Here is a 22,515-nt window from a genome sequence, read left to right on the forward strand (position 1 = left end):
TTGCAGGTTTAATACAGCATAAAGGACAGGAACAGGACAACCTGCACGGACAAGATCTGGGATGGCTAGCTAGCACAACTTTAATAACAGTGCACAAGTATATATACTAAAACAATTGCATTACAGTGAATTACAGTAGGCGGAGCAGTGGGTGTGGTCAATAGCAGTCGCGAAAGATAAGGGTGAAAGTGGGTGTAACAAGAGGCGTATACATAGACATGTGATGTAAACGTAACAGAGTATGTCATAAATGGGGCGGAAACATGGAGGGGGCTACCTAAGGAGCCGGGACCTCTAACCTAATGGTGCGCGCAAACTGACAATGACGTGTTACTAGGAGAAGCTGGGGGCTATGAACTCTGCGCTAGGAGTAGAGACTGAAGTCTGGAGAGTCAGGGGCGACATGTACCTAAACCCTATCTAGTATCTGATGTTTAGAGAACATGTTGATAGAATCCAAAAGTTTTCGGGGTAAAGGCTAACAGACTCTAAGACTGGAGCATGCATTATTCTACATGTAGTGCGTTGAAGAATATTAAATGACCATTAAATGCAGTATTTCTCTTACATGGAGACGTAAAGGCTAGACAATGACGGAAACTATTGATGCGATTCAGTAGCTTAGGAATGCAGAGAAGGAGGGCTGAACTGATAACTAGAATCATAACATACTCTTGGCAGACTCGTAGGCAGAGCCAGGCCGAGCCGGGCACTGCGAGGCAGGAAGTAAGTGAAGGGTCAGGAATACAGGTGGGGGCTGTATCGCTCCTCAGCGAGGGCTCAGGAGACAGGAGCTGAATCTGGTGTCCGGGCCCTTTTGAGGCCTAGAAACGGGGACTTTTCAATGAAATAACGTGCACACTGAGAAACGTGGCAACGCAACTTTACATAGGCCTAATACTCGTAGCTTTCACGAGAACTGGAAACTGGCATACTAGTGATGGACACAACTGTAATTGCGTCTTTAATCAAACATGGGGAATACATATGCATATTAATCATGCACACATAACATAAGATGGAGGACACGTAGGGACACAGAACATGGCAAAATTTACTTTTCCACAGGGGGAAAACTCCAGAAGTTTTTTTCACTTCAAAGCTACCATCAAGTATAACAAGCATTTACAATGCAACGGTTTCGCCTTTGGAGAAGTTTACATTGCCAATAGTTTAACCTCTCGCAAATGTGAGAACTATTGTACCCTACGGACGACCTCAGCAGACAGCAATTACTACCACACACACACAGACACACACACAGACCCAGCCCCACACACCCAGAGCCAGCCACACCCAAAGCCCCCCCCCCCCCCCACACACACACACACACACACTGGAGCAGTCACACACACACACTGGAGCAGTCACACACACTGGAGCAGTCACACACACTGGAGCAGTCACACACACACACACACTGGAGCAGTCACACACACACACACTGGAGCAGTCACACACACACACACTGGAGCAGTCACACACACACACACACACACTGGAGCAGTCACATACACACACACACACACACATACACACTCTGGAGCAGTCACATACACACGCACATACTCTGGAGCAGTCACATACACACACACACCCAGGAGCAGTCACACACACACACCCCCAGGAGCAGTCACACACACACACACCCAGGAGCAGTCACACACACACACACACACACCCAGGAGCAGTCACACACACACACACCCAGGAGCAGTCACACACACACACACCCAGGAGCAGTCACACACACACACAGGCGAAACCTAAAAACCTCCCGCCCATGCTCATTACTTGATAAACAGTACCACCGCCGCCCTCCTACTTGCATTGACAGAATATCACGATACATTTTTTCATACCATGTTACATGTATCCCCAAGTTTTGGTTCATCCACATGAATCTCGTGAACCTACCAGGCACTTTAAGAGAACGTATTTACACCGGACACCAGGGTTGGGGGGAGATTCATTTCTATTTAAAGGAGTCCGGAGCACCTACCCAGCAGTATTTCTTCCTCCTGTGACCGCCTGTTTACACCCCGAGGCTCGTGCTACGGTGAGAACACAGGGCAGCACATAGTATTAAACATAGGCAGTGCACACTTCAAAAACGCCAGAATAAGGGACACCGGGCCTTTAAATTCATACCAGTTTCTTGCACGTTTCTATATACAATTCCATACAAGTAAGGCAAGAAAATGCCCACGCATGGGAATTTTGAAAGTCTGGTTTGATTACAAACGCATCTAAGTGCTGCACATAAAAATAACGTTTCAGTAAGACTCGGAAAACAACGAGGGGACCAGGAGATCTGAAAAACAGGCATGTTAAACGTGAATAAAAACAGAATGCACAAGTTCCAATAGCTTTACCATCTAAGACTGGCCAAAAGACAGTCACCCGAGAAATCCCCAGAGAGACCTGCTTCAAAGGAGGATGAAAACACAGCACAGCAGCGAGGGAAGCGGGCAACACTCCCACTGGGGGAGGCAGCCTCTGGAGTAAAAAAAAAGTGAGGACAAATTCAGATGCTATGTTTTCAAGTCGTTTGAAAACTGATACTAAAAGGTCCTGTCGTGCATTTTCTGAGCACCAGAATTTCCCTTAAACCTGCTACCAACACTAGCCTCCCCGTTACAGAAATGTGCTTTGAGGGGAAAAAACGAACAAACAAAACATTTTGCACTGCCCGCACATCCGAACACCGAATCAACTTCTTACATTAGAAAGCAAAAAGCACAAAAGGTAAGGCAGTTTTAGACAGCTCCGAGCAACTCTCTCCATAAACGTGAATCAGACTGGAGACCACTGTTTTGCAAGTGTCCAGCAACAACTGTCCGTGGGTGAAAAACTGTCCATTGAATAGGTGCAACCAGTTCGCCGCACATAAACCGCATGTGCTGCTTTAAGACTTCCACCCAAACGAAACCTACAAACTAAAGATGGTCTTAATTAACAAGAATCACCAATTACAAACACATTTCTTAGATTGGAAGTTACCATTAGTTTGTCATTTCCCATGTTCTTGTGTAGTGCTACCCATGTTAGTACACTCCTCCTTTGCATCACCAGAGGTACAGGCGAAAACAAAGACACGGACAGCGGGCTGGAGGGGGCGAAAAGAAAGACACGGACAGCGGGCGGGAGGGGGGCAAATCAATCAAAGGTTGGGAGGTGCACTACTAGGATAATCAGTAGTTTAGGCTTAAGTTTGGTAGGTGGGTAGGGTGCTCTCCCAGGTGGCGTCACCGTCCAATGACGCTGAGAGGTACAAAGGAGTTGTGTGCACGCATTAATGTGAGTGCATCCCTGGATGGAGGCACACCGTGGGGTTCTAAACAGTTAGACTCCAATCAAGTTTATGATTGTTTCTTTGCATTTTATTTCATGAAGAAAAAGTTTTTTTGATATTCACATCATATCAGGTTCATTTAATGTTCACAAGCGTCTTGCATGTGGGTTAATTAATTCCACTCCCTATGCATTTCAGGCGGAGCCCTTTATCAAGGGGTATCTACAAGGGATGAAGAAGAATGGGATATCCATTACTATGACGTAAATGGAGGGTATGTGCATTCAAGGTTTACTGACAGTGAGGTGCCTAAAATCAAAACAAATGTGAGGACGATGCAAACGAGTGATATGTGCTAAGAAGTGATGGTGAAAAACACAGGATAGTGAACACCGGGTACAGGGTGATATCCGTTTTAGTTGGCGGTGAGTGAAGTGCTCAAAGACATAAATCGAAACGTAAGTAAAGCGTCAGAAAATAAAGCGACCATGTGAAAATACAAAGCTACCATGCAAAATAACCAAACGTGTGGGTTAATAGTAGCGGTGTTTAATAAAGAAGCTGCTAGATGAACACTCACGGTGTAGGCTCGAAACGGGCCAGCTTTAACGTGATTCTAAAAAAACGGGATGGAGATCGACTTTAACAAAGTGCACTAATGGAGCGGAGCTCCTTAGCGTAGCCGTGAATGTTAACTCGAGGTTTCACTTACATGAAGTAGAAAACGTTGTTCGCTAGAATTCGGGGTACGAGAAGGTGAAGAGTGATTCCCCTGGAAGGTTAGGTGACGAGCCGATCGCCGGTAATATATTTAATAAACTCGCATGTGATAGGTTAGGGTGTGCGCAATAAAAAAGAAAGATGGACTAACGAGAAAAAGTTGCGGCGGAGGTAAAAATATACGACGGACTAAGTGGCTAGAGTGGTGAGATGGATAGGTGGGTAACAGTGACATTGCATGTAAAGATAAGGAAAATAAAAATAAGAAGGGAGGATAATAGGAAATAAGGTAATAGAATAAAGAATTCATAAATTAAGGGTAAACCAAAAGACAATGGGATAAAAAGGTGTATGAACAGGGCTTAGCAGGGGGGTGAAAAACACACGGGCAGCGGGCGGGAGGGGGGTGAAAAAGACACTGACAGCGGGCGGGAGGGGGGTGAAAAACACACGGACAGCGGGCGGGAGGGGGCAAAGACACGGACAGCGGGCGGGAGGTGAAAAAGACACGGACAGCGGGCGGGAGGGGGCAAAGACACTGACAGCGGGTGGGAGGGGGGTGAAAAACACACGGACAGCAGGCGGGAGGGGGCAAAGACACGGACAGCGGGCGGGAGATGAAAAAGACACGGACAGCGGGCGGGAGGGGGCAAAGACACTGACAGCGGGCGGGAGGGGGGTGAAAAACACACGGACAGCGGGCGGGAGGGGGCAAAGACACGGACAGCGGGCGGGAGGTGAAAAAGACACGGACAGCGGGCGGGAGGGGGCAAAGACACGGACAGCGGGCGGGAGGGGTGTGAAAAAGACACGGACAGCGGGCGGGAGGGGGCAAAGACACGGACAGCGGGCGGGAGGGGGCAAAGACACGGACAGCAGGCGGGAGGGGGCACAACTTACCTCATAAAGGAGAGAACAAACAAACAAGTCAGGTCCCGGGCCGGCAGCCAATCACAGAGCGGCCCGGGGAATTACGTCACGGGGGTGTCCCGGCCGGCAGATTCGGGGGCGTGTTTTTCGCCCTCTCCCCTTCCCATTGGCTGGAAGGTAAAATTCGAGCCAATGGGAAGAGGAGAGGGCGGTACTTAATAAAAGACACAAACGCCCCCGAATCGCGTTTTCACGAGGAAAGCGTGATTGACAGCCACTCTCTTCCAATGGCTAGCCTCCATTTATGGAGCTAGCCAATGGAAGAAGGGGAGTGTTCAAGTCCCCCATATTGTAAACAATAGCTTTCGCCTGGGCGGGGCACTGCTTCGCAGTGCTCCGGCCAGGTCGAAACCTACAAATCGGACCCTCAGACCCACTCTTCAGTTCACTTCTGGACCTGCAAAAGGACCCTCAGAGGATGGTCCTGCTGCCTGTGGCCTGCTGTGTACTTCAGAGGGCTGCCCTGCTGCACAATGAGAACTGCCTTGCCACCTAAAGACTGCCCTGTGTGCTTAGAGGACTGCTTGAAACCTTTTTGCAAACCGGAGAATCGTTCCCTGTGTCCCTTGCTGGCTGCTATCTAAGTGCGGGCACAAAGACACCTGGACTCACCTGCACTACGCCCTGGTGGGACTCGTAGTCCCAGGGTGCATCGTTTCGCCCCGGCCACGGCTTGAGAGCCTAATTGACCACAACTGCTGTTACTGGGGAAGGCGCTGCCATCGCGCTTGAAGCGCCGTCTTCCCCCATGCAGCGCGGGGCCCTTTGAAACCTTTTTGCAAACCGGAGAATCGTTCCCTGTGTCCCTTGCTGGCTGCTATCTAAGTGCGGGCACAAAGACACCTGACTCACCTGCACTACGCCCTGGTGGGACTCGTAGTCACAGGGTGCATCGTTTCGCCCCGGCCATGGCCTGAGAACCTAATTGACCACAGCTGCTGTTACTGGGGGAGGCGCTGCCATCGCGCTTAAAGCGCCGCCTTCCCCCACGCAGCGCGGGGCCCTTTGAAACCTTTTTGCAAACCGGAGAATCGTTCCCTGTGTCCCTTGCTGGCTGCTATCTAAGTGCGGGCACAAAGACACCTGGACTCACCTGCACTACGCCCTGGTGGGACTCGTAGTCCCAGGGTGCATCGTTTCGCCCCGGCCACGGCCTGAGAGCCTAATTGACCACAGCTGCTGTTACTGGGGGAGGCGCTGCCATCGCGCTTAAAGCGCCGCCTTCCCCCACGCAGCGCGGGGCCCTTTGAAACCTTTTTGCAAACCGGAGAATCGTTCCCTGTGTCCCTTGCTGGCTGCTATCTAAGTGCGGGCACAAAGACACCTGGACTCACCTGCACTACGCCCTGGTGGGACTTGTAGTCCCAGGGTGCATCGTTTCGCCCCGGCCACGGCCTGAGAGCCTAATTGACCACAGCTGCTGTTACTGGGGGAGGCGCTGCCATCGCGCTTAAAGCGCCGCCTTCCCCCACGCAACGCGGGACGTGCGCGGGCGGCGCCGGGAGAAGCCCGGGACAAGGGCAGGACAGTCTTAGACAGTCCTAGACTGGCCGGGACTGGACTGGGCCGGTTACTTTGCCCGTGCCTCCACTAATGATATTGGACTGAAGTAAGACTTTACCATCTACTACTTAAAAACTGTTTTGTTTGAATTGAGCGCGCTTATATCTGGTCATTATTAGCTTGTGTTGTAACGCAAAGTTCATTAGCGCTTGCGATCATGCCTAAGAAAAATGTCCATGAAGCTTCAGAGACGCTCAATACCATGGATAATTACATGGTCCAAGTGGTAAATAAAATAAATACCAAACCAAGACAATCATTAGGCCTGAGCCAATCCCCTGTTCTTCATTTAGAAAGCCCCTCTACCAGCGTGGAAATGTCTGTTATACCATCGCAAGACCTTAGTATGAATGTCCCAGACACCAACCTCATTGATACAGAAAATCAAGATCATAGCGTAGATTTGCTGGTTGATGTGGAGTCAAATCTGGGGTCTGATCTCGAACATCAGGAGGAATTCATAGCAGAGGAACCCCCATCCCCAGTGCCTGTGATTAGGGCAGTGAGAACCTGCAGAAAAATTCAGTCCAAATGGGGGGGACACGGACAGGGAGGAAAGTGACTGTTTCCCCACCGAAGTCGAAGGGGAAAAAAAAGGAGCAGGAGGAAGATAACCTTAGACAAATCATAGATGATGATCTGTTTAACAGGATAGCAGATATGATAGATCTTAAGATTAAAACCATCATTAAGCCACTGATTGGAAAAATTGATAAGTTAACTGCAGAAGTGAAAAAGATGGGAGGGATGCAATGCAAGCTATCAGAAGAATTGGAGAAAGTAGTAACCAGTGCCATCAATCCAGTAGATACGATGGAGGGTAATAACGGGGGTAATACAATAGTTGATGAAGGATTGTTAGAGACCATTCCGCCTGCTCAGACACCATTAGTTACATTTAGCCAGGTAGTATCGAGTGAGGTGCCTACATCTCCATCTATTGCACCATTACCATTACCACCACTCCCTAGGGATGAGCATTCGCATTTCATTATGGAAGCATCACCATTGGTATTGGTATTAGCTAATGTACCTACCTTACCCCCTCGTCAGATAGAATCGAACTCATCCCTGACAAGTAAGTCGTTACACTGGTTGACAAGTAACATGCAGATGACCCATTATGGGAAAGAACAGCTGGCAGAGGAAATTGTTATGGCGAGGAGGATGACATGGATAGGGAACAAGCAAAAGAAGTTTAAGGGGGACTGCTTAGTTTTAAATTTTTCAAACGCAGCCGTGCTTCCAAATGTCCTGTCAAATATATCCCCCCCCCCAAAGAAGGAGTGGATCGATAATCCCTCTTACCTTAAAATTCTTTTATAGCGAACAGCAACATGCACTTCAGCCAAATATCCCAAGAGCAGGATGGTCTACAAGAAGTAATGTACGGGGAAAGGTTCCTAGATTTATACATAATGATTATGGCAGTGGCCCAGTAAATAGTTTTGGTATATGGCCAGGTGATCATCAAAATGCGCCTTTTGCTAGGACGCCTAGAACACACTGGAATACAGAGAGCAGGTGGGGGCCTGGTTTATCGCCTGACAATCGTGGGGGTTGTGGAAATGGCGCAGGAGCTTGGCCAGATGTTGAGTTTTCCCAACGCGCCCCAACACCCCACTACCTAGGTGGAATACAGTAACAAATGGATGGGGACTGGGGGCCCCAAGCCATGATTGGGGATTTGGTACAGCGAACAGGTTTGGAGTTTTGGCAAACCTGAATGATTGCGATTGACGCATAGGGGGTCCAAATATGTCAACTAATGGAGTAAGGGCATCACTCTTAATAAGTAATAAGAAAGCTAGGGACAAAGGATTAAGAACTGGTAAAATAACGAATGAGAATATAAGTCTGGTAGGGCGCAAAGCGCAAGCTGTCCTGGAGAGGGAACTTGTACCTGACCTTATCCCGGCTGAGACTGCCAATGATTCTTTTACGGAGCATGGCAGTATTAATGAAAAAGAAACTACCCATGAGCTGATAAATGCAGCAGAATTAGGGGGTAACTTACCTGCAATTGGAAGCCCCCCTTGGCGAGCAGAAGAAGTAGCACTTTTGACTGATTCTGCAGCACAGCGAATTGTAGAAACCTGCAAGATATTAAGCTGGAATGTAGCAGGTCTCAACTCCAAACGTAATGATAAGGAGTGGTTAAGCTTTGTCGTTAGATACAATATTATTGCTTTCCAGGAAACCTGGGATACAAATGATAACTCTTGGTGGGACGGGTACACTAGCTTCGCCAAGCCAGCTATCTCTAGCCGTTCTGGCAGAGCTAAGGGAGGCCTGTTAATGTTATTCTCTGGTTTTCATCCTTTCTTTCTGACAGGACTTTTCAAATCTTTTCTAACACTTTCACTTCTAATATCTATCATTCCCCTCATGGTGTTCCCCAGGGTTCTATTCTTAGCCCCCTCCTCTTCAATCTTTATGTTGTTCCGTTAGCCCATGTTGCACAGTCTTCTGGCCTTAACCTCTTCACGTATGCTGACGATTCTCAGATTGTGTTTTCTTTAACTCAAGCAGACCCTTCTTCTCCTTCCTCCCTGCAAACTGGTCTTAGTGACATCTCTCGCTGGATGAGCGGAAATTTTCTAAAGCTTAACAGCGATAAGACGGAGGTGCTCGTCTTTGGCAACAAGCCTGACCTTTGGAGTCCGAGACACTGGCCATCAACGATGGGCGTTCTACCCATTCCATCGGAACGTGCTAGAAACCTAGGGGTCCTCATTGACAGGGATCTGTCGTTGAAAGACCAGGTCAATAAAGTCTCAGCCACCTGTTTTACTATTCTTAGATGGCTGAGAAAGATCTTTTGGTTTCTGCCATCTGACACACAAAGATCTGTTGTGACGGCCCTGGTGACCTCAAGACTGGATTACAGTAATGTGCTCTATCTTGGGGCCACCAAGGCGATCCTGCATCGTCTCCAATTAGTTCAGAATGCTGCCGCCCGGCTCCTGTGTGGATGCCGGAAATATGATCCAATCGCGGAACGTATTAAGCAACTTCATTGGCTTAATATTGACAACCGAGTAAAATTTAAGGCACTATGCTTTATGCATAAGATTAAAATTGAGGTTGCTCCCATCTATCTTCAAGCACTCGTCAAGCCCTATGTACCTACACGCTCACTTCGTTCTTCCTCCCAACATCTGTTCTGCGTACCTAGGTTCAGGCTTTCCAGAGTGGGAGGCCGTTCCTTTGCTGTATTGGGACCTAAACTGTGGAACTCCCTTCCTGTGGACTTACGAATGGAGCAGTGCCATCTCCGTTTTCGAAAGGCCTTAAAGACCTGGCTGTTTGCCCAATAACCCCTTTTCTTCAGGATTAACCATGTTGTTGTTGTCAATTAGCGCCGGGAAACCCTTACGGGTAGCTGTCGCGCTCTATAAGATTAATAATAAAATAAATAAAATTCTCTTTAGAACTGAAGGGCTCCCTAAAACAGATTATTACTGTCTCAAACAATATTCTTATTGTAGAGAGAGTGATTAATCCTGTTAGGAGAACTCTATACATTAACTTTTATAACTCAGGGAATAGGGACAATACTGGTAGTAATATTGCCATTTTAGATACTATACTAAGGTCAGGCAGTCAGTATACACAGCTTGACATAGAGTATATTTTATTAGGAGATTTTAACATTCATCCTTGCATGTTTGCATGCAGTCTAAATAACAAGGATTGCGAAGAACTCGAGGGACCTCATTTTGAGCACACCTCAGAAGGAGAGGAGTTAGAAGAGCTTTTGGCAAATTTTAATCTGTATGAACCAGAGGGCGACAGAAGTATAGCTACATTCACTGGCACAAACCCAGGCACCATAATTGATTACATCTTTATCTCACAAGGTATCTTAAACCAGGTGCTCTTTTATCGCACCTTGTCATCTCACCAGAGCGACCATAACCCTGTCCAACTTGAGGTAGCCTGGGGAGATTATATGGGGCCATACCCGGGGAAAGTGAGTACGGCTAATACTTTGCGTACTGCTGATCAGGGGAGAAGAGTCAAGTGGGCCAAAGTGGTCCCAGAAAATTTTATGCAGAGGTTTTCCGGAAAATAAAGAAACAGGTAGAGGTGTGTCAGAACCCTTGTGCTTTGGGCTGCGAAATTATAGGGGCCTTTGAGCTGATCTGTGGTCAGGTGTCCCAAGACCTCCTGGCGAAGCCAGTGAGAGGAGCACCGAGAAAGATGCGCTGGTTTGACAGCGCGTGCTCCAATGCTCATAGGTCCTTGATGTTAGCCTTGAAAAAAGTTCCAAGGGTTAAGGGCGAGATTGTTGGATTAAGGAAAATCTACAAGTCAGCCATTAAAATAAGAAAAGATAGCATCAAACGGGAAGCTTGGGAAAATCTCCTATCCGCGGCTGTTCTGAAAGATAGCCGAAAATTCTGGGAAACAATCAAACAACCACTTTTCTCTGACCAAGTAAATGAGGGTATGGATTGTGTCATCTCAGATGACAAGTGGTTGTCCCATTTTAAAAACGTATATGGGGAGAATGATCAGGTAACTCAAGATTTTTCACTGGTCACCCTAGACTCCACACCAATACGCTTTTATAGTACAGAAGTGGAGAAAGCTATTCTGGCCACATCCAAACACAAGGCGCCTGGCCCTGACGGGGTGCCAGCTGACTTCTTTTTACACTCCCCGAAGTTGTGGGCAGAGGTTTTGTCTAATGTCTTTACCGCTGTTAATAGTAACCCTACACCATCCTCCTGGGACATTTCTACTATTGTCCCTATTTTTAAAAAGGGTCAGCTGGACGATCCCGGGTGTTATAGGCCCATATCCCTCCTAGACTCGTCAGTGAAGATTCTAGGTAGAGTCCTCTTAGCCAGGTTGAGGGAAAATGTCGAGAACTGTGAGGGTTTATCTGAGATCCAGTATGGGTTTAGAGAAAGGAAAGGTACAATTGAACAATGCTCTAACCTACACTTGCTGATCTCAAAGTATACGGTGGCTAAGGAGGGGTCCCTATTTCTTGCATTTATGGACCTCTACTTGGCCTTCGATTTGGTGAATAGGACTAAGTTATGAATGACATTGCTGAGTATGGGGATTGACGAGGCACTAGTAAGATTTATGGCCTCTCTACATCAAGAGCTGTTTGCGGCTGTGCGGGTTACTAACGAGGGTAGGTGTACGTCCCTCTTTAAATCCCTGAAGGGGTTAAGGCAGGGATGTATTTTGGCCCCCCTGCTGTTCACCATTTATATCAACGGGTTGGGTGCACATTTGGAGGAGAAGGAAGCAGATGTTCCGCGTGCAGGAGCTGTTAAGATACCAGCGCTCCTGTACGCGGACACCGCCGTGCTAATTGCGCGCACGGGTGTCGGCCTCCAACGTCTCTTAAATGCTTTTGGTGCATTCATGGAACAGCTTGACCTAAAAATAAATGCTAGTAAGTCGCACACCATGGTGGTGGGACGAGAAAGCAGTAAGAGGAGATCTAAAACCTTCACTTGTAGAGGGGACATGGTTTCGAGGGTCCCCACTTTCCCCTATCTAGGGGTCCTGTTTGACCAGAAAGGAACTTGGCTTCCTCAAGTGAGGGTGAAGAGGTTAGCGGTTATTAGATCATCAGCTGCGCTCATTGGCTTTGCGGGTAGGTTGGGTGCTAGGCCAATGGAAGCTCTATTAAAAATTTACAAGAGTAAATCGGTCGCCATCGCATCATATGGTTCACCACTCTGGGGCTATTTTAATGTGGAACCAATCCAGAGAGCTGAGAATAAATTTATACGAACACTTCTCTCTCTGCCACAGTCAACACCAACCTACTCTATACACATGGAGGTGGGTTTAGACTTTCTCACGGATGGGCTGAACATGGCTCCACTGATCTTTTGGTTAAAGACGTGGCTCAATGAAGATCTACCATTGAACCATAAGATTATGTTTGACGTCTTATCCTTAGATCATTTTAAAAAAATCCCTTGGCTGGCTTATCTGGCGAAGGCATTTTCAGACCTGGGGAGACCTGAACTTTTCACTGCCCCCCAAGATATCAAAGCTCGAGATATTGACCTGGTCAAAAAACACTTTATGGAGAGGGCGAGAGCATCACGAGAGGAAAGGGAGCTCGTGAAACCCTCAGTTAGGGGTCATTATTTACTTGTTAACTCATTCTCCTTAGCACCGTACCTTGGTTTTGTTACAATCCCATTCCACAGGTTTCTTTTAACCAAGTTTAGATTTAATTTGTTACATTTTTATTTAGGGTCTTTTAAAACATGGGAAAACCCGGAGCTAGCTCCACCCTGCAGCTGTGACCATTTTTCATTTCAAGACACTATGCATTTTGTTATGTTTTGTGGGTTTTATTTAGAGCCGAGGAAAAAATACCTGGTACCAGTTTTGAAGGAGGCGGGTTTCACACAGGTGAGACCCGCCCTGCTCTATCTGCAATCATTGATTAACCCACGCATTACCTTTTGTATGGCGAACTTTTTGGTTGCAGCAGCTAGGACAAAAAAGCATATTTACTAGCCCCATTGTTACCCCTTCTTTAATCTTTAATTTTTAATTTTTTGTAGGCCTAGCTTCGTGTTAATGTATTAATGTATTAATGTAACTGATGGAATGGTTATATTTTAATGTGTATGAAACGTTCCACAATTCCCTGTATGAAATGTTTTTTAATTTCTTTGTATGACTTTTAATTAAGTCGAATAAAGATAATTTGACTGACTGACTGCTTGAGATCTGCGTTCCTGCTTGAATGCAAGACTTTCATAGTGACTCCAAGGTCTAGTTGGCTGGCCTCAGGTACAGGGAAGGCTCCAAAGATCTTAAGCTCACACGTGGACCAGCCCTAATTGAGTCATGTCACTCCAAGTTGTGCTCCCTCCAGTCCTGGACTCTTGACAGTGGTGCTAAAGGTGCCCAGATAGCCCACATCCGAAACCTAGGATTATCTGCCAAACCATGCACTGACAACTGGGAGATGACCAGGATTACCCGCTCGTAGATCCACCCAAGGTGCATTTCTGGTTGGCCTGAATTAGCTCCTGCTACATTCTTCTCCTCAGCAGAAAGTCCTGTTCAGCGCTTCTTGCAAAATAGGTATCCAGCCACTTGGAGCGCTTTTAGCTTCATTCCTCTGGAGATTTTCCCTTTCTATAAAAGTGGCAACGTCCGAACATAAAACTTTCACTGCAACTTCATCCAGCAGGTTCCCAACAATGGTTCCCCCTTCTCAGACAGCCCCTGATGCCTTGTCCAGCTGAACTTTACCTTCTCAGACATTTTTCTTGAAAAATTATTCAAAGTCCTAACGTAAGTAGAGACAAAGCCCAGAGCCCAGTCCACGTTGTGTATCCGAACAGCTCACCATTACGGTCAGCCATAAATTTCGACTTTGCCCTGGTCTTGAGAGACTAGATATCTGGGGTTCGCACTTTGATCTTTTAAGTGCTATTTTTTACTTTAAACTTTAAAAATGCATAACTCTGTTTCTACTGATTAGATTGTTTTCATTTTGGTGCATGTTAGAAGCGGCTGTCTCTAGTTGGCAGAGGTATACACTTCTGACAAATAGGGACACACCTTTTCTAGTCAGGGCAAGGGGATCACACACTTAGATAACCCCTGCTCACCCCCTTGGTAGCTTGGCAAAGCAGACAGGCTTATCTCAGAGGCAGTGCGTTAAGCATTTATGACCACATACAGTAATAAAGTGAATACACTACAAATGGACACGACACAGTAGTATTATAAAAATAAGGATTTTTATATAAGGCTTAGCACAAGACCAAATAACGACAAAATATACCACAATCTTAATAAATACTCTGGGAAGGAAAAATAATAGTTCAAGCGTAGTTTCTTCTTAGCACACAGTCTTTAGTATCAAAAGCAACTCTTCTTCTCTAAAACACAGTTCTTGGCAACAATGTAACCCACACGGGAGTCACACGACGTCGAGGCAAAGTTAGTCCAAAGGTTCGGCGTCGACCGCGAGGAGCGCTACGTCGAGCCCGGAGTCGCACAGACCCCAACAACACAGTACCTTGGAAAAGTGAAGCACTCGATGATCAGCGGCGTCGAGATGTCCGGCGTCGCGTCTTCGGCGTCGATCGGGCCTCGGAGTCGGGGGCGATCTGCAGCGGCGTCGACCGAAGTCAGGCAGGAGCAGCGCTCACGAGATGAAGCAGGATACGGCGTCGTCGATGTCGATGTTGCAAGAGTGAGCAACGCTCACGGCGTCGAGAGGGCTCGAAGTCGATCAGCAGCGGTGCAGACACGAGGTCACTTGGAGCTGGAGCCGAACTCACTACTCACTGGCGTTGTTGCTGGCGTCGATCGGGCCCGGCGGCCGGTGTCGAGGAAGCGGGACACTGGAGCCGTTACTCACGATGTCGAGCTGGATTCGGCGTCGTCCGTCGGCGTCGAGATTGCTGGATTCTTTCAGAGGTGCTGGATTCACAAGTTCCAGCAAACAGCACTTTAAGCAGATGAAGTCCTTTAGCCCTGTGACTTCAACAGGAGACTGGCACTCTTCCAGCCCTTGGAGATTTTCTTAGCAAAGATTGAGAGTACACACACAGTTCCTCTCTCCTGGTTCCTTGGCAAAAATAAAGAAGCAATGCAGGATTCCCCCAACAAACAGCACTCTGGCAGAAGGGGTAGGCAGTCCTTAGATCAGCAGGCTTCTTGTCCTTGGTTCAGGTTTCCTTGTCAGAAGTGATCTAAATTCTTGGTTCAGGGGTCCTTCTCTTATACCCCTTTTTGGCTTTGATCCCTTTGTCCATGCAGGGGAATTTCCCCCCATCTTGGGTTTGTTGTGGGTGTTGCCAGGCCGAAGCACCTGGCCTATTCACTGTGCAGGGCAGAGTCTTCAGCCGCCCAGCAGGAGCGGAGCCAGCATTGTCACTGGCAGGGGCAGGGCCAGCAGTTGCCCGGCAGGAGGTGGGCCAGGAAAGTCCCAGGCAGGCACAGAGCCATCAGTCGCCTGGCAGGGGGGCGGAGCCAGCATTGTATCAGGCAGGGCAGGCTATCAGGAGCTACTCTTCCCCTACTCTCAATGCAAATGCCCCACTCATCCCACACTGACTCATTCAGACCTCTGGAGCCACCCAGCTCCTGTCACACGCACACCAGAACCAGCAGAGACCGGTAGACAGTTAGACAAGAAAATAGCTACTTTCTAAAAGTGCTATTTTCAAACACGGAGTCCAAAAACCATCCACCCAAACGGATGCGTTATTAGACCCTGAGTTCAGGGATACCAAACTCGACATTGCACCATGCTCCCCGAGCCCGCTAGGATTATAGCATTAATAATCCTGGCAGCCCATTCTAACTGATGGAGAGCAGGTAACCTTACAATAGTGAAAAACGAATATGGCTGTAATTCACTATTAGGACATGCCAACCTTGTCAGGCTTGTCCTACCTTATGCTTACAATGCACCCTGCCCGTGGGCCTACCATAGGGGTGACTAACATGAAGTTAAGGGAAGGTTTTAGGGACTGGCAAGTAGGTGTACTTGCGCAGTCTGCGTGACAGTACCAGACTGCACGTGGTCTAGCAATGGTAGACCTTCAGACATACTTTTACTAGGTCGCTCTTGTGGGTGGCACAACACGTGCTGCAGGCCCACTAGCAGCATTTGTATTTACAAGCCCTGGCACTCCTGGTGCACTCTACTAGGGACTGACAGTAAACCAAATAAGCCAAACATGGAATTCAATCAATACAGCAATTTCAAATAGGGAGCACTTGCACTGTGGCACTGATCAGCAGTGGCACAGTGCCCAAAGCATTTACCAGCAAAAACATCGTAAACAGAGGAGGCAAACAGAAAAAATGGAGGAGAGACTCATGCCAATGATGCCAGGTCTAACAGTGCAAATAATTGATTAAAATTAACTCTATTTCTCTAAATTAGAGTGTGATTTTTCTTGAGTTGCGTTTACACTTTGTTACTCTTTAAGTGCTGCATAAATACTTTACACATTGCCTCTAAGTTAAGCATGACTTCTTTTGTACCAAGCTATCAGAGGGTTAAGCACGAGTTAATTTAGGGATTTTTTGTAGTTCACCCTGACAAGCATTGTGGCTGTTGCTTGAGTAGGGTGTCACCCCCTCAACTAACAACCCAATATGTCACACTGGGACAATTGTTAGTCATGACTGTGAGACTCAGGACAACAAGTTACATGGTTTAAAACCAGCAACTGGTCACCCTAAACAACTGGTCACCCTAAATCCTGCCTTTTGAAAGCTAGCTCTAAATGTCCCAACCAAATCAAATCTTACTCTCGGAAGGGTGAATTTTATTTCCAACTGGTATTGGTTACCTTGAAAATGGTGCACATTTTAGAACATTTCTGGACCACAGAATTTACACTACACCAGTAAAAATGCTCTGGAATCGCCTAAATGACATAGGAGATAAAGCAGGGAAACTACTAGAATGGCTCAATAGAAAGGATATGGAAACCAGATTGATGAGATCCATTGAGGATGTACAGGATGGGATATACGCTGACGATGATCAAATAGCAAGGGCCTTTGCTTATTATAGAAAGTTGTATGAGTATCCACCCCTTAGCATCACACCCAAAATCAAAGAATATCTGAACGCAATATATACCCTAGAACCGATAGACTGGACTTGGAGGGGTACCTGTCTATTAATGAAGTGAAGGAAGCCATCTCTAAATTACGATCTGTGAAGACCCAGGACTAAATGGTCTACCAGCTGAATTCTATAAGAGATGCACAGACCTGTTGAGTTCACATTTGCGGAATCTCTTTCAGGATGCATATATTGAGGGCATGCTTCCGCTAGACCTACGCCTAGCCACAATTATACCAATACACAAAGAAGGTAAACCAAAAGACTGATGTGAATCCTATCGCCCGATCTCCCTCCTCAATATTGAGGTAAAAATACCTGCAAACATTCTGTCCACAAGACTATGCCCTGTTATAACAACATTAGTCCAATGTGATCAATCACGATTTGTGCCCGGCCAAGAGACTAGATGGAACATCTGTAGGACCCATAAATTGATGATGGCAGCCAGGGATCGAGACACTTCATATACTTCAACCCCTTGACGCAGAGAAAGAGTTTGAAACTGTGCACTCGCCATTTATAGAGGCCTCTTTGCCCAAGTTTGGGCTGGGACCAAAGTTGAGGAAATGGGTGGTGCTATTACATAACTCCCCCAGGGCGACAGTGAGTGTGAATGAATGAACTTCACAAGATTTTCCCATTGGACGTAGGACAAGGCAGTGCTGCCCCCTATCCCCGCTACTCTTTGCACTGGCAGTAGAGATCCTGGCCTGCCGGATCAGACAATGCTAGGAGATACAGGGATTTAGGGGGATACTGACGAAGAGAAAATATCCCTCTACGTGGACGATATTCTCTTATTGATAACACGTCCAGACACTACAAATTCCACCCTCTTCCACACAATAGACACATATGGACAACACGCTGGATATAAGGTTAATTGGCACAAATCACAGATTAATAGCCCACGCCCAATGACAGAATGGCCTCCGCTTCTGAGAGATCTACAGGTGGCGACTAATGGGTTCACATATCTGGGCATATTTCTCACCAATGTTGGCGACAGCATATGTCGCCAATGCAATTTTCAACGAATATTGACTAAATTCAAAGAGGTTGCCCAAAGTTGGGAGAGTCTGCCCCTCATGATAATGTGCCGGGCGATGATGTTTAAACAATTCCTCCACACACTACAGAACGCTTGCCACCACTCCCACGCATGATATTTCGATAGATAGACGATGAAATGCGCTTGTTTTTGTGGCTGGGGAACCAATACAATGGAGGACTGGCATTGCCGGATGTGGAAGCCTACTACTGGGCTGAGAATCCCACTCCTATTAATGATTGGATACATGCAGCAGGCGATCACCCGACATGTCGGCTGGAACGAGGAACAATGACCCCATGCACAGTCCTCCACTATCTCTATGGAGGGAAGGGAGTCAGGGGGCTGCTATCAGCCACACAAACCACTCAGGAGGCATGGGGACAGCATCCAAAACAATGGGATGGTCTCACAAACTTACTAAGGCGACCCCACTATGGAAATGAAACTCGCTAAAGGAGAAGGGTAAAATAATGGGATTCAGGTGATGGGACAACATAGGGATCTCAACGTTAGGGGATATTATAGACCAAGATACCCTTAAAACCTTCCCTGCTCCATGCAACAAATTCACACTACAAACACCCCAATTCTTCAAATATGCCCAACTAAGACACGCATGGTTAATGGAGGGTATAAATGGGGCAAACCTACCAGAATGTGCATCACTAGAGGGAAGGCTACTCCAAGAACAACTCATACTTAAGGCAGTCTCAGTTACATACACAACCCTAAATAACAACATGCAGGACAATCTAGACAAACTTAGGAATACATGGGAAGAGGATCTGGGGGACATAGAATATGTGGATTGGGAGGCCCTTTGATGCACCCCAGAAAGGTGGCCATCAAGACACGACTACGCCTTATCAAATATAAAATTCTTCACAGAGCCTACTACGACAGGGTCAGACTAAACAGGATTGGGAGGGCTGACAACCGGAACGGCCTTAGATGTGGACAAGAGGACAAGACTGGGTAAACAAGTACTGCACAATATTGGACTGCCCAGTCATACAGATAAACTGGAATGAGATCGTAGGAGAAAAGTAATGCAGGCGACCATTTCTATGGATCCGAAACTTATTCTGTTAGGGATTCCAAGCGACGTGGACATTGACAGACTGCAGCTGATTCTCAGCACATTAGAAATGGTGCTAGCGAAAAGAGATATAGCAAGGCGCCCGACCCCGCTGACAATACACGATTGGAAGGCAAGAATGGGCCTATACATGGCAGCAGAAAGGGTCACATACAAGGGTAGAGGCTGCCCAAGAAAGTTCAACAAGATATAGGACAGGTGGAGGAAATATTATGGGCTCGAGCTACTGGATAAAGGCAAACAGACGATATACACCTAAGGGGTAGGACAGATATCACCACACGATCGGCTCAGGGATGATGTGATACCCAAAACTATGATAAAATAATGAAAAAATGTAACTTAGGTATGGGACATGAATGAGATAATACTGAGATACTGCAAATATGCTGTACAGAATATGTATTGAGATTATATACACTCTAAGGACCACAGGGAGTTGTGGGGGGGGCACCTATGACTATGTACAACAACTGTTATGTCTTAGACTGCTGGTTTCTTTTATTCCACCTATGGAGTTGAAAATCAATTAAAAAATAACGATTCAAAAGAATACTTTAATTTGTGATTTAGGGAAAGGACAAACTCTCAGTATTTTGGCTCACATTGCAGTAATGGGTGAATTTTAATGTGTGATACGCTGAATGACCAAGGATGCTTGTATCTGACAGCACCCACCTCCACTGCATTTTAAGTGCACTGAAGTCAAAGTGCCTTCAGATATTTCAGCACTCACGGTGCACAATGAAAATTTTATTTTAGTGTGTCAGTTCTCTTTACTGGACTAAAGCAAAAATTTCACTGATGGGTATCTACCCTCTACAAAAAGATGCTATCTCGGAGCTTTCAATATTTTCAAATCAGAATCTGTGTCAGCTGAAAATCTGCAATAAAATCCCTCTCAAATTTGTTTTAGGAATGGTATAAGTGCAAGCAACCCGATTGGAACATCTTGGACCCAGCTTCAGTACAAAACCCATACGTTCAGACACCTGTCACAGGACCTGGACTTGCTGTGGGTACTCACCTGGGACCAGATGATCCTGAGATGCCAACTGTAAAGCAGAAGAGCGGGCACCAGCTCAACCATGGCAGATCTGTCTCAGGCACAAAATGGATCACTGCCCTCTCCTGATCATCTCTTTAATTGAGCATCTTCTACTATTGTGCATTCTCACACACTGTGTTACTGCTGTTCCTTAGCCTCTCCCTATTTCTTTGCATCTATTGTACTATAAAAGGCTGTTTTTAACATAGAAGCTCACTTTTTTTCTCTCTCCTTTTTACACCTATTTTTCTTTACCATAGTCTTTGATTTACCAAAACACCAGGGGTGGAGAATGTGACATCACCCACTATTAAAATCAAAAGAGTGTACCCTTTTACCACAATTACTCCAACAATAACTTCCTGTTTATTGCTGAGAGACTAGTGGAAAGACACACAAATGGATAATACAGAAAGTTAATAGGGCTCATCCAAATCCCTTTTATCTTCCTTTCCTGTCACTGCCTTAATAATCAGTTCAGTCTAGAGATTTCAAATGCAGTGTCAGGAGTACCAATACTAATCTCCTAGGGTCTGACCATCCTGCTTAATGTTTAACAGGTGGGAAAAATCTGACGTGTGAGTAATGTACCCATGTTTTGAGGGTCAATTTCAGTGCAGTTGTTACATACATAATACCCGTTAACTGTTGGCCGAAAAAGATTCCATTTCCTTGTCCAAATACCATGGTGAGTGCCTGCAGGGTTCATTCAGAATCCCTCTAAATCAGGCCCAGTCCATCCATATCCTCAAATATGTGTGTGGGCAACACTTTGCTGTATATATTGGGCATTCAATCCTCATGAAGTGACCCATACCCTTCCTCCAACCCTCGAGTGAGGAGTGTGATTTACCTTTTTAATTTTGAGCAATTTCCCTGTTTGCAGCCACGAGAGCAATTTTCACCTGTGTGTGTAAAATGGCCATCCTTGGGTCCTGCGGGATACGCCCTCAGCCCAAGATGTCACATACCTTTGAAAGTACCCACTCTCAGGAGGATGGGGCCAAGACCCTACTACTCGACACTATAGGTAGTAGGACCCCTCAGAACTCTAAACAATGCAGGCAGCATGAAGAGGCCACAACCCCTCTCGCCATAACTGTATCTCATATAGTATGTGCCGTGAAGATATTTCAACAACTGAATAAGTTGGAATTGTTCTGCCACCCCTACCTCTCTTCAGTGATGATCTGTGAGAGGTCCCAGGTCAGCCTCCCATGCATCCCATACCTAGGGGAAAGAATCAGATATGTTATTCACCAGTGACCAAATAATTTAAATGATTTTATGCTCTCAGAGATCATCCACCAGTATTTTACCCTTCAGTTGATTGAAATCTAGCAGCCCGAGCGGTCCCCCACATAAGGCATCAGGGGGTGACACAACTGGAGGTATCTCAAAATTAACTATGGTAGCGGTCTAACTCCACCTGAACATGGCAAAGGACTTCAAGGTCGCTCCCTGCATGACACCACCTAGCTTTGTTATCCCGTTCATATTCCATTGCCGGTGTCCCTTGAGTTGAGCACCTGGGGGAGTTGGGCTGTTATCCCCGAAAGTCTCTCCCACAAACTTAGCAACTTCATCGGATCATGCAAAGTCTTTATTACCACCTTCATGGCCAGGGGAAGAGTAAACATAGTCGTCCCACCCTGGAGGAGGTGTAATAATTGAACTCTATGCATCGCCCCCGATTGGGAGCGAAAGTCGGGTTGGTCATCCACCATTTGTTAAGAATCACTAGGTAGGCAACTTTGCAATAAGAAACTATATCAGCTGTTGCTATGCCCCCATCATAAGTGGATTTGTAGCATTTATGTAAGGCAAATCTGACTACGCCCACCCTGCATACATTATACGTGGAGAAGTTATAATGTAGCGCAGGGGTTTACGAAGTGTCGCATCTACCTAGATAAAGGCTTTCACGTAGCTAGTAACAAACTGGTGCAGCAGTTTACACAACAACTGACCAAGTAATACAGATATTCACAGAATTTGGTCACTAGCCAATATATTTAGTGAGACACTATAAATTACTCAAGTAAACAATAAATCTCTCTGCTACTAAATCCTCTATCCAGATATTTATGTATCCACTGAATCTTCAATGCAGATTGGTGTATATATAATACATATTTAAATAACAAACCAAACCACATTCACTGGATGATGTCATGAGTGTTGTCATCAGTGATGT

At 46.4% G+C, this 22,515-nt stretch overlaps 1 protein-coding gene across 1 annotated transcript in view; it reads left to right on the plus strand.

Annotated features, from left to right (window-relative positions):
• The window catches only part of LOC144752642 (fish-egg lectin-like), a 118,826-nt gene extending 98,495 nt beyond the window's left edge, over window positions 1–20,331 (plus strand). Inside the window, exon 4 of the mRNA XM_078640522.1 lies at window positions 20,187–20,331. Within this exon, the coding sequence (XP_078496648.1) occupies window positions 20,187–20,331 (145 nt within the window). The remainder of the gene's footprint in view (window positions 1–20,186) is intronic.
• The last annotated feature ends 2,184 nt before the right edge of the window (window positions 20,332–22,515 follow it).

Source organism: Lissotriton helveticus, chromosome 5_1 (genome assembly GCF_964261635.1).
Source record: "Lissotriton helveticus chromosome 5_1, aLisHel1.1, whole genome shotgun sequence".
Classification (NCBI taxonomy): Eukaryota; Metazoa; Chordata; class Amphibia; order Caudata; family Salamandridae; genus Lissotriton; species Lissotriton helveticus.